Source organism: Melospiza georgiana, chromosome 6 (genome assembly GCF_028018845.1).
Source record: "Melospiza georgiana isolate bMelGeo1 chromosome 6, bMelGeo1.pri, whole genome shotgun sequence".
NCBI classification, from domain to species: Eukaryota; Metazoa; Chordata; class Aves; order Passeriformes; family Passerellidae; genus Melospiza; species Melospiza georgiana.
This window is the reverse complement of record NC_080435.1, coordinates 18,002,111-18,021,994: the sequence shown is the minus strand read 5'-3', so window position 1 is coordinate 18,021,994 and position 19,884 is coordinate 18,002,111. Positions and strand designations below refer to the sequence as shown.

Genomic DNA, 19,884 nt, shown 5'->3' with positions numbered 1-19,884 from the left:
CTTCGTGTCTCCACACTTTGTTATGGATCTACTGAAATCTCACAAATTCAGACAGAAATCGATCAAGTGTTACCCTGGAATATAACACAGGCAGTGCTTATGACACTGAGTATTTCAGCCACACCATCCTGTGGTGCAGTGTTCAATAACCCATGGTCAAAATTGCAACTCACCTTCTGCATCTTCTGGCCTTGTCAGATCGATGACACCAGGGCCAATTTTTCCATCTTCATTGGGTTTCCCTGTTAACTGTGGGCCTAAATTTTCAAACCTTGTTCTTTCCTGGAAAAGAACAGAAGGACTCTTAATGCTCCATATAGGATAGTTCTCATTATATGCCAGTGCATATGGGTATGCATCGATACATGCCTTATTTTTTAAATCTGAGCAAATAATGAATGCATCTAATTAGAATTTTAGCTCAGGGACAATTTTTTTTCTTTTCTTTTTTTTTTTACAGATTCTGAATGTTTGCATTTATGAAAATCAGTTTTAAATGTGAAACATATACAGAAACTTTGAGATTATTTTGATCTGCAGTGCCATAATGCATAAACGATTGTACATGCAAATACAAAACACTCTTGGCAGCACACAGTGCTGATCGATGCTGCTCACTTTGCCTTTCCACTTATTTTCCAACTTCAACTGAAAAAGACAATCGACATTTGGGAAACATGAAAATTCAGAAGCTGAAAGAAGAGTTTGTATTAAAATGCACTGGTATTTTAATGAAGAAAAAGCACTTTTCCCCCACTCTGAGATTTAAGTTTGCATTCATACCTCTGTGAAAACACAAGTCTGAATTTTATGCAGAGATTTTCAAAGACAAATATCTGAAGGAAGGAATAATAGAGGACAGAACCAATATTATTTTGTCTAGAAATTTAAGTTGCACCTCAGCGAATAGGGAACTTAAGAAGACAAAAAAGGAAAAAAAAGAAAAAAAGGAAAAAGAATGCCCACTCCCAGAAAAACAGAAAGCTTTTGAGAGCTGGAGACCTCCATAGGAAACCTGGAACCAGAAAGTGGAAACTGAAAGGTATTTCATATGTGCACCCAGTTCCTCCCTCACTCCTGGACAAGGGCACTGTAAAGGCAGTGTAATATTGTCTCTCAATAGTGGTCTCTGTAGTGCTGTGTATCAGTGGCAGAGTGTTCAATGGTTATCATTAATTTAGCGTTCTCATTTGAAGGAACATAGCATGTTTTCCCTCTTGCCTTGTTGTTACCTCTTCAGATTAAACTTGGCATTATGTTGTACTTGTGAATGAATGAGACCTTGTTGTTCATTACTATGAAACAATATTAAATGTCATGTCAGCTTGAATTTAGAGACGTGAAATACCAGCTTTCAGCTCCACGAGCAGTTTCTCCATGTTATACTTAATGCATTATGCAGAAGTAGAGTGCTGACTGCTGTTCAGTCTATTGTTCAATGACCTAGTTCTGTGCTGTGCATACTAGACACGAGGAGAAAACATTGGGAGAGTCTCTCCCAAAAGATGGTAGAAACTTGGAAATGTTCTTCAGGACAAAACAGGGCCTTCACTCCTCATCTGCTCCACCTCCAACTACTCCTGCTTTCCAATATTATTATTTTTCTATTGTCATTGTGTTTCAGCATGAAACCCCATCAGGAAAAGGGAGGAATGTTTTGATTCCTCATGCTTTCAGTTCCTTCAGCCATGGATTTTTAAAATTATTCTGTTTCATTTGCAGAGGAAAAGAGAGCTCAGTCTGACACTGGATTTGCCTCAACATGCAGCTGAGGCATTTCAGGTACTAAACACATTTCTAAAAGTTCCTCAGAATTTCCAAGTTGTCAGACAAAATAACTCTGCATTTTATATTTGGTTAATTACTTCACTTGTTATCTTCAGTAAAATCCATGGTTGATGAAGGAGCCTACATACACAAAGGAACTCAAGAGAGAAGAAAGAGTTACAAATAAAATGTGACTGTAGAAAGGCACTATAATACCAGAGGCCCAATATTTTGCTGAAAAATGTTCTGCAATGTAACAATACACCTGAATCATCAGGATGGGATCTGTCTTACTGGTAGAGAGAATGAAAAATAAGTTTATCAAGGATACTGTGTTCCATTGCAAAGGGCTGATTTGCAGTTGAGATAAAAACAAAGATCAGTGCTAAGAAAACAGCTTTTGGCACATTTATTTTCTCTTTCAAAATATTTGCACTAAAAGCTTTTTTTTTTTAAAGGATGTTAATACAGCACCTGCAGTATTCTTGGAAAAACAGCCTTTAAGAGTGTTTCAGAAAAAGGAGAAATACCTTTCTTCTATAAAAATCAACAGATCCAGCTACATATCAATATGCACATTTGGAATATCTTTCTAGTCATTCATTCTCTTTGATTTTACCAGAAAATATTCTCCTACAAAAAAAAAAAAAAAAAAAAAAAAAGAAAAGAAAAGAAAAGGAAAACAGGAAAAAAAAAGAAAAAAAGAAAATGTTTCTGTAAGAACATCAATATTTTGACGTGGAAGGAGAAAAGGGAAAATTGTATGATAAGGTTCAGAATCACTAAAATGAAAGCACTTATGCAATAAAAATACCTGCCCTTGTCAAACAAAGGAGCTGTATTTATTGCTATTTTATAACCCCCTCCTAATTCATGAGATGCTTTAACAAAGATAGATATATTTAGGTCTTTGAAATGCCTTTTAAATTCATTCCTTTTCTAGCTATTTTTACTGAAAATAATCATCATAGTGATAATAAAAAATATTCAACATTTGCATTGGGTTTACACAAATTCAGAGGACTTTTAAAAATAGGAAAATCTTCCTCAATACTAAAAATGCTTTTATCTAGTAGATGCCTTTACAATTCAATGAAACAGAACAAATTCTGTAATATTTATAATAAGAGAAGAAACTTGTCCCACTAAGCTCAAATCCTTTTCAGTGGGATTTGTCTTTGCCCCCATCTTGAACTCATCCTAGAGAAAACAGATTAAAAATCTTTCAAAAGTACACATTTCCCCTAATACGACTGAGAGGAAGATTGATTCTCTACTTCCTATTTCTAGATTTAAAAAAAAAATTACATCCCTTCAATAAAAATAAATGGTTATATATAGCTGCACGAACAAATACATTACCTATACATGCATCACATCTGCACACATGTAAATCGGCTACTGCATCTATTGCTGCCTGCCTAACCTCCATCAGCAGAAAATTTTGGTGAGTTTGTTATAAAGTGCACTGCTATGGATAGGTGCAGGTGTTTTGTCCCCTGTGAAAAGCACTTTTGACCCCTATTTTGAACAGATTTTTTTTCTCATTTTTGTGCTGGCTATGGAGCTTATACCGTGTAGTTACTTTAAGTTTTTCCATTTAAATCTTAGCAAACAATTTTTACGATATGACACTGACAACCCTTTCTCGTGACAAGATCAGCACAGTAAGTTGGAGTTTGCATTAGAAAACTGAAAGCACTTCCCAACACAAATCAGATCCTTTGTGCTTCTTTATACTTTGAACACGTAGTAAAAATAATCCTTTCTTCAAAATGAGAAAAAGAAGAGAAAAAAGAACCTTCTTAGCAGCCAAACCTTAATTTTCCATTCTGTGATATGATTAGGCACTTATTTATGCGTTGTCAGTCACAAACATGCAGAAAACGTAAAAGTTATTGAAAAAATTAAAGTCTGCTCAACTGTCTTGCAGGACTGTTGGTTCTCTAAGTGCTTTGAAATTATGATGTATGAGGTAGATGTTGCATATTAAATAAAGATATTTAAATTATAAAGCCCCCGTTAGTGAGAGCTGATGAATGTTAAATGTTATGAGCCACAAGGCTGTGGCATCCATCATATTCACATATTATCACAGTCAGTGATGGAGCAGCCCCAGTGATGACAGATAGACTGCTAGATAGTTATCCCTTATTTCCAGTGTCGCAAAGCAAGCCTTGCAACCCCTTTGGCATTATTTTTAGCTTTGCATTAAATTAGCAACTTTTCCCATCACGTTCTGCCAGAAAGTATCAATTCTTTCTTCACATGTGGAAGGTAAAAAGAATGATTCAGTGAAGCAGGGAGTAAAGCAAAAGGAAGCCTAAGCCCCTGCCTCGGAAAAGGCTGCGAACTTCAAATGACTAGAAACAAATATAAAATTGTGATCTTGCGAAAGAACAGCAATGAAACAGTAAGCACACAATAATGGCTTTTCTCTGCACTTAGATAAAAGCTGAATTTTTGATGTGCACAGTATATTTTCATAAAATTTTATATACTATGTTTTACACACTTATTGGCTATTCCATAATAATGTGTGTGCTAACAGTAAAATTGCTCTTAAATTTATGTGTGTTATTTATACGTTCCCACGTAACAATGCTTTTTGTTGTAAAAAATATTCTGTTTATTAATGTAACTTTACAACCACTGCATCCAGGATCCGTGGTAAATTAATGACATTTTTATTATTTTATAGTGTCATTAAATTTTTACTGATCACTCCATCAAACAGAAGCAATAAAGGCCATAATGCAAACTGGGACACTTAGATCAGGGGAGCAGGAAGGCATTCCATATAGTCTGAAGTAAACTGCTTGCCATAAATGATATTTATACCATCTTTAAGGATGTGAGAATACTTGGACAAGTTTGGCAAAACTGTTTCTGTAGTACTGTGGATTGTGTACTTAAATAACAGTTTACTTGCCAGCAAGACAATTTTTTTTTCAAACCATATGCGAGAAGATGACTGATTGCATCCATCTCTTGAAAAATAATATATGAAACGTAATAATACACTGGGCACCCCTCCCTTCTGGATTACCAAAACTGATCTGACTATACCCATGCCTCAAATTATTTCAACATGCTTGCTTTTTCCACATCTGAAATGTATGCTTAGCCTGAAATGGAAAATGGCATGCATGCTGATGGTTGTGTAAAAGATTTAAAATATATATCTTTTCTTGCAAACAAATACTTTTATTGAAGCAGACGTGTTTGGACAATGATGTAATACCTTTATTTCAATAGTCTAGCATGGAAGCAGTTACCCAACACCAATTTAAAGAGGCAGTTTCTAGAAATCGAATTAATATGGGTCATTCACAGAAGCCACAGAACATTTGACTGAAGGGATATTATTTCTTCTGAGGACAGTGCTTTAGTTAGAATAACTACAAATAATTATCACATGTTGTCTTTATGCATGAAATGTATTTCAATTGAATTATTCTATACTAAAAGCTCCAGTAGCTTATTTGCTAACTATGATCTATTCCCTTCATGTACCATGGACAGTAAACAACCAGCAAACAACTTAATGTATTCAAAACATAAAAAGGACATTTTCAGTAGAACACAGAGAAAATTATTCCCAGTTTGAACCAGGAGGAATTACAGCTCCTTTTTTCTCTTCCCTGGAAACTCAAGATACAAATGCCCCAAGCTTTTCACCTTCTTCTTACTACTTTTTAACAGCTGGGACTGAAAAGTTAAATTACCTTCCACTTAGAATCTTTTGCAATGGCTTGGCACAGCAGGGATAATTACAAATTGACTTTCAGCCTTATCTCTGGATATTTTAGTTATTATGGGTGGGAAGTTTAAACATTAACCTTATTACAACAATGTCAATCATCCCACTGGTGTGCAGGCATGCAGCTCCTGGAATTCTTTGGATGGCAGAGGAGATAAACACAATAGTAGCACTATTGTTACAACTGAAAGCACGGCCTTTGGTTTTGCAGAACTATGCTGAATGCCTAGGACTCATTTTCAATATCACAGCACTGGGAGCTGCTCCAAAAACCAGAAATTAAATTAGCAAAGCAGGCAAACTTATTGTAGGAATGCTGTTATTTTAAGATATTACAAGATACAAGGTGTACCTTTTCTAAGGATTTACAGGTTTTAGGACTGAAGGATATGCTGACACCTATGATGTTGACACAACCTGTCCTTTCTTTATTTTTTCTGTAAGTGAAACTCCTGAATTCAATGATCTCAGGGACCAAGAGGGGCACAGTGAGTGGTTCTTCACCCTGAGGTACTGCTGCTTCCAGGTTTTGGGGGCCTCTATGCTGTTCCTAAACTGTTCCAGCAATATCTTTGCATGCTGAACACACAGCATGGACCAGCATCCCTGTGACAGACTACAGATTTGCATCACATTGCAGTGCCTCAAAGCAAACAGCTTGCTTGAAAAGATGTGGGGAGAGAGAAGCCACTAGGTCTCCTTTTAAATATATTCTTCCATCTTAAAGCATAACTGAAAAGTAAGAGGTTAGAAGCAGATAACAGGGAATTTACAGTAAAATTTCTTTGCCTGCCTGGCAAGCCTCAGCTGGCTTCCATGTGACAATGTGACATGGGCAGGACCATCACAAGCAGAAAATACTCCAAAGTTGCTCAGAAACAGAATTTCACAGTGATTGTCACATTACGAGATTTTTTTTAAGAACCAGGTTCTGGAGTCAAAACTGAGAATTGCAATTTCATCAAAATTTAAAGTGTCTAGAAACAAATCTAGTCTAGAAACCAGTGGGGTAAACAAAAAAAAAAAAAAATCCCTAGATAAGTAAATGCCAATGTATATAGCCAACTTGTAAACACTGTCTTCAGCTAATTATTTTGGAAGCCTGATTTTAAGGATCAGAATTCCAAGAGCTTCTTCTCAGCTAGGGTGAGCAGTAGCCATCTTGATCTTGAACACAATAAGAAGGATTTAAATGAATTCTCTGATTATCAGGAGCATTCAGCAGATGCTAAGATTCTAAGATGTTTATAGACTTCAGTGTATGGAAGCCTGCTTTTAGTAGGAAGTCTGTCAATTCAAAACTATTTTTTAAGAGGGAAAAAAAAACTGATAGCAAACGTTTCCACCTAAGGAGAATATTATGCCCTCCTGCTCATGAAATATTGCCATCTCCATAATTATTGCCATGCTTTGCAGGCACTCCTAAGCTATGGATCTGCCCTGGTTAGATTACTTTCAACAGGATTACTGCATTTACTGAGCCCCCTTAACCAAATGCTTTATGTCTTTGTTCATATGGTTTTAATATGGTTTTAACCAATTGCAAGGTTATTTATAAGTTTGCAACTCCCCAGTAGTTAGAGTTATGAAGCGTTCAGACTTAAGCATATCCAGTTGTGTGGTAACCCAACTACTGCTTTCATGCGGTTTCCAACTTTTTATTCATGTACAAAGGCATGATGCATGGCAGCATCTGAGACCATTGTGATTAACTCTTTGTTTCAGCAGCAAGCTCAGGTTGCAGCCTACAGGAAAATTACATAAAAGGTAAAGATTAAAAGGTAAAGATTAAAAGAAAAAAAAAATCACACAAACTGTGAAATTCCACCACAGACTGAGGAGAAATTAGTCCTTGAAAAACAAAGGGACAATCAATTAAATTAGCAGCTGGTAAATGAAAAGCAAACAAGAGGAGTTACTACTTTACACTCTGAATAATTCCCTATGAATGCTGGAGAATTTGCCAGGGGTCAGAAAGAGTCCAAAGCTTGGTCTGTCACTTGTTTCTAAAAAAGCAGGATAATTTTATGACTGTTAATAACATTTGTAGTAACACACGCTAAGGTAATCAAATCTTGTGCTCCAGAGTGCAAGCTGTCCAACTGTCGAGTCAAAGAGAAATTCCCTTGATTTCTCTGCTGCTCCCTTCCCTCCTGACCAACTCCACAGATTACTAATTGGGAGCCTTCTACAGAGACAAGTTAATTTTCTTTTGTAACATTACTAAATTTAAGGAAGAGCTGGTAAATGGTATAGATCAAATCTATAATCTACCTTGTAATTAGAAGGAATCTGAATGCAACCATTAAAGAAAACCCAACATTGTCTTCTAATTAAACACATACATGTGCATTTTTGACAGACAGACAAAAATAAACACAAATTATGATTGACATTCACTTCTACTAGGAAATAGCAGGACTGTGGTTTGGTTTTTTTCTGTGCTGTAAAATGACTAATGGAAACAGCTCATTAGCTACTCATGGACCTTTGGAATGTTCATTTAAATTTATAACATTTGATTTACAAGAAAAAAAGTGCAAGAATATGACAAAACAAAGGGGTTTTTCCTAGGCTAAATATTAGAAAGGAATAAATGTAAATCTATATCTAAGTTTAATTTAGCAGGTGGTTGGACCTTGTCAGTTACGGCCTCATTTTCAACAAGTATTTTAAAATTGAGCCATTTAAATGCCAAAAAAGTGAACAAAAATGCTTTTACCAAATTTAGACAATTTCATAACTCTGTACATATATCTGCATGTTTCCCCAGATTTTCATGCTTGTGACTAAATTTCATTGAAGGTATTCTCATGCATTAGAATCAGAATAGAATTTGGTTACTAGCTCAAAACTCTGAATCTCTCTCTCTTAATCACCTACTAATATATTCCAGGCTGAAAACCCAGTTTTAGAAAGAAGCCACAGCAGTGAAACAAGCAGCAAAACTATTCTAGGTTCAGCACAGCAATTTTTTTGGAATGGAAAAAAAAAGGCAGAAAAGAAGTCACCAATTTCAATTTCATTGCGGTGTTCTGCAAACCTCAACAGCACAAAGCTGCTACTTTCAGCTGCTATCCACACAGGGCATTGGGACAATAAAGGTCTTTTAAAAATGCAGAAAACACATATCTAGACAGACATGCACACAGTGTCACTGGCAAACATCTTCAGAAGAAGTCTGATGTTCTTTTGTGAATAATACGCAAACTGTAGCACATATAAACGGACGTTTATAAGTTTAACATTAAATTTATAAAAGCTATGAGAAAGACAGATTATATTAACATAAACAATTCCATTCCATTGTTTCAGCTTTTCCTTATGACAGGCACATGTCAGAGTTTTGGACATCTTCAGATAATCTGGAAAAACTTTAATGAACATCAACTGCATTATGCAATAATCAATTATCAAATCTCAATCAATGCAAATTTTCCTACTCAATACATGGCTAGTAGTTATGAAGGTATAAAAGCAAATATTTCAAATACTCTATTTGCCAGTATTTTTTCAAGTAAGGAACTAAACTTAGTAGCATTTTGTTACAACAATCTTTGAACCTGAATAGTATTGTATATTGTAGGTGTAGGTTTGAGTGTCTCCATTAGGGTAAATCCTGCAGGGCTTTGGCAGCACAGACACCTAACCCCAGACATCACAAATGAGTCACTGGGGGTACCCAGCCCTTTTGTTTACCCCTATAAACAACACAAGCCTCCAGACATGCCTGTTCCATCCCGTGTTCAGGAAGACACCTGAAGCAGTTTAAATTGGAGATGCAAAAGACACTTGGGCTTAAATGTTCATATTCATATTTAGAATTAGAAATGCAATCAAGGCAGTTAGCAAAATCCCACCAAATGCTACTGTTTTCAAGTATATGCCTTGCCTTGTGCTGGATGTAAATATATAATTGCATACCATGCATACAAAGATTAAGTAGGCTTTTTCTGTATTTATCAAGATGATTTTTTGTAGCATTTTAAGTACAATTTTTCCAGGTTGCATTTTATGATTGCTGCTTATATATTGCTCTGTTTATACTCGGGCCTCTTTTGTTATCTTCAGAGAGGAAAGGATCATATCACTAAGGTGTAAGGATGGGTGACAATGGAACAATGATAATAACATCATTATGCAGTGTTTTGTCTCTTGTACCTCCATCACTGCCATGTTTTTTCTGTGATTATTTCAGCCTCAGGAAAAAGTGCTGCTTACTGTTTATGTCAAGAAGGCAAGATTGCTGTTTGCATGATTACAATATCAAGTATGATGCACGTAATGCCTGTGATAATATAAATGTACCCCTCAACTAGCTCTTGTCTTTAAACCTCATGCAACTGGGGAAAGAAAAAAAAAAGAAACAAAAAATAAAGAAATAAAACAGTGAATTGCAAATTCTTGCAGCCTCATATAGACCTTAATCTTGTAAGGTGCCAAATACTTCCACTCCAGTCCAACAGAGGCCTCAAGGACATGGATGATCAGTATTTAACTCCAGGGGAGCATATGAAGATTGGACTAAATGCACTTGGCTGAATCAGGGCCAAAGTGTGGAGTTCTTATATGTACACAGAATCTGAGAATAAGAATTAAACAGCTTTTTTCCAGGCTCAAAAAGATGCTTTATCCTTCTTACTGATAATTCTTTTTTTTTCCTTTGAGACAGGTAGGTTGAAGACCTTCTGGCACAAAGAATTATTCTTGTTTAGGAATAAAACAATAGACAGCCAAGAACTCAGTCCTGTAAGGAGCAGACAAGACCTTGCATTAGCAATGTCCTGAGCTGAAGTGAAGGAATGACTCTGCATCTGTGAAATTGCTGTATTTACTGACTGATCTCCCTAACACAATCAGAACTAAGTTACTCAGAATTTATGTTTTTAAAACGTATGATCAAGGCAAGAGCAGCCCAAAATGGATTTATGAAGGCTATGAATTCACAGAGTCAGAGAATGGTTTGAGTTGAAGGGACCATAAAGATTATCTTGTTCTAGTTCTAGCACTCCTGCCATGGGCAGGGATACCTTCCACTAGACCAGGTTGATCATTCACCAAACCAAAAATAAAACCCCAAAAAAACAAAAGGCAACTGAAAAGTAGGATAAAGTCTCTTTTTGGGAAATCTGACATGCAAATTCAGGCAAATATGTATTTCCTAGAAACTGGAAGAGATTTACATGTCTTGGAAGGAGTAGCTCTTTCTTCCATGAAGGAATTATGAATCAAAATAATGACAGGAGACTTTAAAAGGATAACTGAAAGCTATGCAATTTTTCCATGCAGAATCTAGGAACTCTTGCACCTGAAACCATCCCAAATGCAAAACGATTACCTATGTATGGGTGGAAAAAAATAATGTGTTTTTACTGCTGCAATACACAAAGAGAAAACTGCTAGTCTATAGCTAATGCCACTGGCACAAATCCATTCTCTAGCTTTTCATTAAAAGTGGAATGATTTTATAAACCTTCCTTTGTTTTTATTGAGAAAAATTTGTCTCAAGTTTCCCAGATAAGATATTTATTAAGTACTCTTCTGCTCCAGGCAACAATGCAATTTAGAAAATGCTTTTATACCTTAGCAACCAACCTTGAATGGGTGTTTCAAAAGTAGTGGTTTCACCCACAAATTAGCCACTTAAGTCCCACTTAAGAGCTATTTTTGACCTCATCTTCAGTATAAGCATAAGCTGGGTCCTGCTGCATCTCTCTGCATTTAAAATGCACTTTTTCTCTCTTTTCCCTTATCCTTCTTCTCCCACTCTAATTGACATATATGGAAAAGTTCATGCAATTCACTGAAGGAACATTCCAGCACCTCATTCCAGTGGAAGATTCTTTGCTGTTCTGTGGATAAATACAATCTGTAAGAGGGAATTTCCTGCCTCATACTTTCCTTACTCCTTTGTATACTTGTATACTTTATAACTGTGATCATGTTTTATAGCCCTGTCTCACAGGAAAGAGAACAATATTGTTCTGGGGAAGCAATCAGTATTTTGGAGCTTTTTACTATGATATATGTAGACAATTGCAATGCTTACCACTGCTCATTAGTAATACCCAAATAACTCTAAAATGGAGGTTGTTAACTGAATCTTCAGGCACAGAGAGGGGAAATTATTATCTTCTGGTTACCCAGAAAGTCAATGATTAAGCTGAGAGCTGGACCCAGGACTTCTGCACATTAGGCCAGTCCACTGGCTGTTATGCCACAGTGCCCCTGCCATAAATCTGCTTGATGGATTTTTCAGTCATGGAACATTAAAGGCTCTGCTCTTTTCTAATGAATATGTTTAAAGAAAACAGTACAAACAAAAGCAAACCTAACACTTAAATTATCTGAGGCATCCTGCTTTAATGTCACATTTGGATAAAGGTTTTCCTACTGGAGACCTATGGATTGTTGTACATACTGGAAAATGCTTTAGCCAGTACCACTAGCTGGCATCCTGTTGTCTATTTATGCCTAAGAACAGAGTATAATCAGTTTTAGATGCTTAAGAACAATCTTAGCAAACTTTTATGACCAAAACCTTGGCAGTGCAGCAGAAGTGGCAAGTAGCAGAAAATTGCTTGCAGTGTTTTTGCCAGATTACTTGAACTATTTACACTGGGATTTCAAGTATGAAGTATTAAAAACTCAGGATTTGGAGAAGTCTTGGACCATATATTTTTATTCCTAGCTACAACAAGATGGACAGAGGAGCATTGTGATACAGCATGACTGACTAAAGGAAGCATTTTTTAAACCACCTGAAGCATTTAGGAGTAGTTCAGTTCAGTTTGAACTGTTCAGATTTCTTTTTTAATTGAAGAGTTTGAAAGCCAATTGATATAAATTAAATGATCAACGTTTCACATCTACTTGTTTAAGATTCATGTTGACATTGTACTAAATACAGCCATATAGTTTGTATTCCAGATAAATTGATCTGACTACAAGCCTCACTCTCTAGTATGATTCTTACTCCAAAATAAATCAATATTTAATATCTCCTGCAACAGCCTCTGTAGATAATTTTAAACCTTTTCTCCATCCCATTAAGTTACCTTTAAAAATTCTTTATACAAGGCTTCACAGATGACTTCTGAAAAACTAGTTTATGAAAAGCAGTCTGAAATTCATTAATTCAGAAGGAAAAGGTTTTTTAATCTTGCTGCATTGTGCTGATCTCTAAATCCATCTCTGTTTAGCTAATTCTCCTGCTCAGCTAATTTCAAGACTAAATAAATACTTCCTGAAAATCTGTAACACAGGTTTTTAAACATAAACAAAAATATCTTTGTACTGCCAGCTTTGTAGTACAAGATATCTCTGGGGTATGAGCTTCTGTAGAAACAGACTAACCAAGGCTCTCCCTGACTCCCTGAGAGGATGGGCACTCTTCATCACCAGGTACCAACCTCCACCCAGCTCCACCCCACTGTCACATCAGCTAAGGGTGATGTGATAAGCAGCAGCATGTCAGGCTCAGACAGCAACCACATCCCAAACTCCATTTTGAATATTAAAAACTATGTCTGCTCCCTCTCTCCTCCCCACCCTCCAATCTGGTGCAGCAGCTGAGAAGGAAAAACATCTCTTCCTCCTCCCTCAAACCTCTCCTATGGCTAAGGGCCCCGCTGGGAGAGGAGGCTTTGATATCAGAAGAATGCAAACAGCAAGGCTCAGGTTTGCTGCTTCTTAGGGTTTAGAAACAGAGACTTAAGAGGAATTCCAAATGATTATACATTGGGAGAACTGAAAGGGATGATGCCAAAAAAGAAGGAAAGAGCTATATACTCTGGAGCTATATGGTTGTAAATCCACCATTTAAACTACAGGGTTTTCACATTCCTGTCTGTGCTCTCCCTCACTCTCTCATTCCTTATCCTGCAATACACTCAAAGTGCATTTCCAGGGACAAGTTATGCAGGAGTGAAGTTCTGTCCCATTCTTCCCCTTCTGACCTTCTGGTCCCCACAAACAGTCCACAGAACTTTAAAACATCTGATTCAGCTATTTGTGGGGTCATGCTGAAAAATCAAACAGCGAAATGTTTCAGCTTAATAAATGGGGAAGCTTTTGTTTTCAAAGCCTTTGCAGCTTTTACAGCAGAATTGCTCAAATAGTTCTGTCCTTGAGCAGGCAGCGAGCTGCAGCTAAAGCTGCTGAGAACCTCTTTGCACTAGAGAGGCAACGTGCTAGACTGAGATAGCTCTTGCCTTTCAAATCTATTAAAGATCTTCATCTCAGGACCTGTAACTGCTTTGGTTTCTATCAAAGCACAGCCTAAAATGGTCTGATCCTAAATGAGCTCTGTCATCAGTTACAAAATAGAATTATTAAAGAAAAAAAATGTGACTGATAACTCACAATGAAGTTTTCAATTTTATCTCCATTCCTTTGCTACTCCGAGCAATCAAAAATGTGATAAATTGTGTATTTTGCTTATGGAAAATGGTCAGCATTTAGCTCAGTTGTGAAGTCAAATCCAAGGCTGATTTAGCAACAAGAATGCAGCTGTATAGAGAACATACCCACAAAACAACAAAGAGAGGTGAAATACCACTATCTCTTCACAGTATGAGATGATAGTGGAAATTCTAATGTGGAAATTGTGTTCTGTCCTATTAGTTAATTAAGATGTGACACACAACAGCAATGAAGGTGCTCTTCTCATGAGACACTACAAGAGCAAAGGCAGGGTTAAGCAACCAGGAAGAGCAGCAGCAGGGAGAAAAGGAAAGGAGGCACAAAGTAGTAGATCATTGCAATCACTGCAAGAAAATTCCCCCCTCTGCCTCGTGATAAGAGACTTCCACTACCTAAACCATAGGCTGAACCACATTAAGAGCATCCTAATACTGCAGCACCGGGATCTCACAGCAGTTGAAGGGTGATGAAGTAAAGCAGTCCCTGATTCAGAGGCACATGGGCTGGGATGCATCCTTACCATAGCAAAAGCTTTACATTAGAACTTAAGTGTAGTCAAAACCAGGAAATTGGGTGCTTGTTTGCCCTTTTAACTGGATTCTTTATGGCACATATGGTAACTACATATGGTAACTACAGTAACATGTCATAGGTGGAGAGAGAGGGAAATCACTTGGTGAACCAAGCAAGGAGTACACTTCATCACCTTCCCTGGTAGGATAACTCACACGTGCACTACAAATTTCCCGTACTGCAGTTCATTCCTTTTGCCTGTCCCTGCTAGTGAGCACATCATGATAAACTGTGGGTGGCTTTGGGGCTGAATGGAATGGATATCCTGCACAGCAGAGCGTGCTGGCTATTGCAAACACTGATAAGCACCCCAGTCTGTATAGGGTCAGTTTGTAACTGTGAACATTCCAGTTCTGTGAAAGAGGAAAAATAAACCTTGCAGGAAAGAGGGTGGGAGCAGACCCACAGGAAAAGGTCTTCCTTGCATTTCTAAGTTTTGGGCTCTTTCTGAATGGAAGCTCTAAGAGTTGGTATACCCTTCCTCAATGAGACATTGTGATGACACAGGGTGATCTGTAGTGTGACACTGGAAAATAAAACACAGGAGTTATGCAAAGGTCATGCAGGTAATCCCTTTTTAAAGGGGAATCCCTTGGGAGGGAGAGAGCAGCCATACAACCTAATCTTATTCATAGTATTCAAAGAGCTTGAGGAACAGAATTCTGGCAGGGAGCTGGCAGCTGAATACATTTTGGCAAACTGCTGAACCTCTGACAGACCAAGAAGTTTTACAGTACATGATGTGTCAGTGACTCACTTTGTATACAGCTCTAATGCACATCCTCCCAATGATGGCTTCTAAACAGAATGTAAAACAAATGTACCAGCATTCAAAACACAGCCAAGAGTGTTCCTGTGTTCTAGAAATGGGAAAAGTGGGATGCACAAAGCAAGAATCTCTATGCATGTAAAAAGACAATTCATCCAAATAGGAGGCATATAATGAAATTGTTACTTCACAATTGAACTCCAGGATGCAAAGAAAATGGCAGGGAGATAGGAATGCTCACACTGCCTGCTGTCTCAAGAGGCCCTTGGCAAGGTAACAGTGAAATCATGCACCCAGCTACTGATCAACACAGGTCTGACATTAAACCACAAGTGTCCACTTCTCTTACTGGCTGTTTAATAAATTGCTTTGGAACGGGTGGAGGTAGAGAGGAGATCTTTCCAAAACCATGTCTCAATGTTCTCCCTCAGTTAATGAATGTCAGCAAGTGGAATAGAACAGAAATTTGATATGTTTTTCTAGCCTTTCTTATAGAAGCATTTGCAACATGGTAGAGGCCACAGGCATAAAAGTGGAATAGTGGGAAATTAATGTTGTCTGTAGATTTTCAGGATGTAAGCTGGGCAATTTCAGCTTGTGGGTTAGGAGTACTTTAGGTTTTAAGTAGTGTTATAACGGCTTACTATGACTTGAACAAGATTTTAATATGAGCAATCTGATGTTGAGTATCATTTATTACCCTGTTACACATTTCCAATTGAGATAGACCTGTTTGTGGAGTTGGTATTATGTGACTAGAGATGAAGAAACTATGTGCAGTGAACATTTAATGCAGAAATTAGAGTATTTCTTATCTTTTCAAACTACCCCTGGAGGTTCAGCAATTTCTATACAAGTATGAGTGTCACTGCTTTAGCAATCCAACTTTTTAGAGCTCTGCATAAGCTGGGCACTTAAATGCTCAATGGTTTCCTACTTCTGATTTATGCTGTAGTTGGACACCTAAGATAAATGACATTGTCTTCAGTGCCTAGCTCAATGATAATACAACTTTGCCCTAAATTACCTGGTAAAAAAAAAAAAGTCAACTGGGAATTCTCTCAGCTCAAAGACTTCCTAGGTAACGAAAAGCTTTTACTTCAATCTATCAGTTCCTGCATCCAAAAGCCTCAACACCACAGAAAAACCCATGAATCTGCCTCTGGCATACCACTGTTAGGAAAAAGATGGCAGTGGTAAGGGATAGTGCAGCAAGGCCTTCAGCAGCCCTAGATTAAATTGCTGCAGAGTTCAGGGAGCTGCGGTAAAGATCTATAATTAGCACTGACACTTTATCAGGGGCTGGAAGATCTCCCTGATACTGCATTCCTCATTTGGTCAGTGGGGGCCGCATCAGAGCCTCCTCTTCTTATTAAGAGGGGTTGAGCAATTTGGGCATAAACTGCAAATGCCTAATTGTGCACAAATGTCCATGTTCAAATGTAAATACAGTCATAGCAATAAAACCCCCTTTGCATGAATATTTGTGAAAAGAAGCAAAGCAAGGACGAAGCATGGTCCAGCTCCACTAATCAGATTTCAAACAAACACTTGCAACGTTTCACATTATTGGCTCAAGTCTTTTCAAGAGACAAAAGAAGACAATTTTACCTGTTAGCATGCTTATTCTTTTGACTGAAGCAGAACAGTCAAGCCAGCAAAAAGTATTGCATAATCCCACAAACAGGCAGCTTAGTAAATATCCTTAAACAACAGGGAGTGAATTTGAATTTATCATACCTATTGATGCAGCCTAATGACACTTGAGAAATGGGAGACATTTTTAATTTTAGAAAGTAATGAAGTATCAGGGAAAGCAATCCAAATTTATCCTTGCTGTACTTTATCTGCTGCAGCAGAGAGTTATATTGGCAATGCATTTGGTGCAGCAAATTTGCTTAGAGGAATACACAGAGCCTGGAAAAAAAATGGAAGTAACGTTTGCGGATGTCTCTGCTTGTATCTAAGTGTGAAATAATATGCAAATGTATTCTGTAGTTCTCAGGACAATTAAGGAAGTGATATGATAGGATTGTGCAGCTGCCATTCTGACCCACAATTTAAATCAATGAATATATTCTTGTTCTAGCAAATTTATGCTCGAACAATAATTTTCAACCTATCTTTATTGTTTTGTGGAGAAGCATAATAAAAACACAGAATAAATTTCAGTATATATCTGTAAATTCTCCTGAGTAGCTTGGAAAATGTATTGTATATAAGAAGATCATTATGCTGTTACAGTCATCAAAAAGACACTATCCTTTATAGCAGAACATCATCTTTTGGAAAAAATATCCTTGTTGGTTTGTGCAAATTTTTCAACACATCCCTGAGACATGTTTCATTCTAATTCTGTTCATTTTGAATTTTCAGTTGCTCCAAAATTTAAGGGAGAAGGCCGAAATGGGGCAAAGTTTATATCCTTTTCACATTTAAATACCCCATGCAAAGGAAAAAGCAGTGCATTTGGCTTTTTTTTTTTTCCTTGAGCTGGAAAGGCAATAGAAGAAAGGGGACAAGTCCCCATTATTACTAATATCATCATTATCATGATCATTTTCATTAACACTATTATTTATTTGGCCTAAAACCTGAAGTTAGACAACCTCTTCAAGTAGCCCTGACAACAGAAATAAAAAATCATAACTGTGTTCAGCAAGAATAATGTTAAGCATAGGTGGTGGCAAAACCTCTAGCAGCCAATATTCAAGTGTAAAAATAGCTCCTGATACCAAAAGTTTGCACTGATTTCTTTCCTGGAAAGAGTATTTTGTTACCAAGCGCTCTTGGCATTGAGCTGAAGACATAAAATACCTTAAAAGTTCATCTAATATAGGAAGTTTCTACCCTCTGCAGTGTGTGTGCATGTGTGTATACACATGTATGCCTCTCTATATATGTGTACATATTCATTCAAATAATAATGCTTCATATAGGCTTTTAATGTCTAGGTATGTTCTCTTTTATTTTCTTATATCTGTACATCACTATTGGGCTGGTCAAACTTTTTTTTTTTTTTTTTAATTTATGCTCCTGTAAAATTTCCATGATTTATAGTCTGCAAAGATTGCATATTTTTCACTCAATTAATTTTGATAATTTAATCAATAGAAAAAATAATTTAGATTTTATTTTAATCAGCCTTTACATAACTTGAGGGACTAAGAATTTCACTGTACATCTAATGCATTGGAACTGAAATGCACAAACTACCAATTTTATAAAGACAATTTTAGAAAGTAAGGTAATTGAGCAAAGGGTTTAAAAACAAAGGTCGCACAGAAAATTCTTCTATAGGTGCAAACTGGATCTATAAGCTGTCACCAAAGGTAAATTATCTGCAAATTTAGATGACCTACATATGCCAGAGATTTTCCACTGTTTCTTTTTGTCTTCTACCTGTCAGTTCCACAGTTTCAGTGAACATGTATTTTTAATGTGCAAATTTCAAATACATTATTTGTATGTCTTTCTACACACAGCATACAAAGTAAACCTAAAAAAAATAAATTTAGTAGGTGCATTGATGGGCGCGAGTGTGACTACACAGGTGTAAATAGCATTTGAGCAAGAGCATGTGACCAATTAAAGGCTGCATCATACATTACCTAGAGACAAAGTCAACAATTCATAAGCAGCTTTAATATTTCTATCTCTGGGGCTGGAGGAACAGCCTTGACAAGATTTCATACCCACAGCCCCCTGCACCTGGTTCCCATTACAAACCTGGCCTTGATAATGGGGCTGTGTTCTTCTGCAGGGGCTGATGTTAGCACTGGCATTTTCCTGCCATAACTCTCAGAAGCTGAGCACCAATGTTATGGCTGTGTTTGACCCCTCTGTGCATGAGCAGTCACAGCCTCCATCACCTTTCTCACTACTTAGATAGAGATCAGATAAAACATTTCTCTAAGTATGGGTACAATGTCTGACCTGTTTTTGTTTCCTGGGCTATCTACAAAAGCTGGTGATACATTACAGGCTTCAGGGTTCTATCTAAAGTCAGATTAGTTGTTTTCCTTCTTAGTTTATAATTGAAACATTTCTGCTTAAAAGATATGATTGGAGACACAGGAATTTTTTTTTTTCCAAGAGGCTCTGCTTTGAATTTAATTTCAAATTACACTGAGAGTTCTAGTGTTCAAGGATAAATCCCTGTGTCTGAGAGCTACTAAAACCATTGAGCTATTCAGAAATGCATATAATTCCCGATCAGAACTCACAAAAGAAAAAAATGACAATGCTCAGTGTGGCCCTAAATACCCTTAGAAAACCAATGCAAACACGTATGACATTCATACAAAAGCAGAAATCATCTACACCTTGAACTTCTTAAAAAAATAGCAGGGAATTCCCTGAAGGGATATGCTGCCCAGGAAGGCCATCATACCACACACAATACATCCTGAAAAAATATGTTGCTTGGAATCATTACTATTTTCCCCCCATTCTTTGTTACAAATGCATATGGATGTCAGCCTTTATCTTATCTTGGCATGAAAATTCAAACATTGGAAGCAACAGCATAAATAAACGGAATTTCTCCAGCTAAAAAACTAAATGTTTGAGGTCCAGCATGTTTTCC

At 37.0% G+C, this 19,884-nt stretch overlaps 1 protein-coding gene across 7 annotated transcripts in view; it reads right to left on the bottom strand.

The window, feature by feature from the left end:
* Positions 1-19,884, bottom strand: part of SOX6 (SRY-box transcription factor 6) — a 369,483-nt gene that overhangs the window by 31,713 nt on the left and 317,886 nt on the right. For all 7 annotated transcript variants that reach the window (XM_058025836.1, XM_058025840.1, XM_058025842.1 and 4 more), the window contains one exon: positions 174-282. In XM_058025836.1, coding sequence (XP_057881819.1) covers positions 174-282 — 109 coding nt within the window. The remainder of the gene's footprint in view (positions 1-173; positions 283-19,884) is intronic.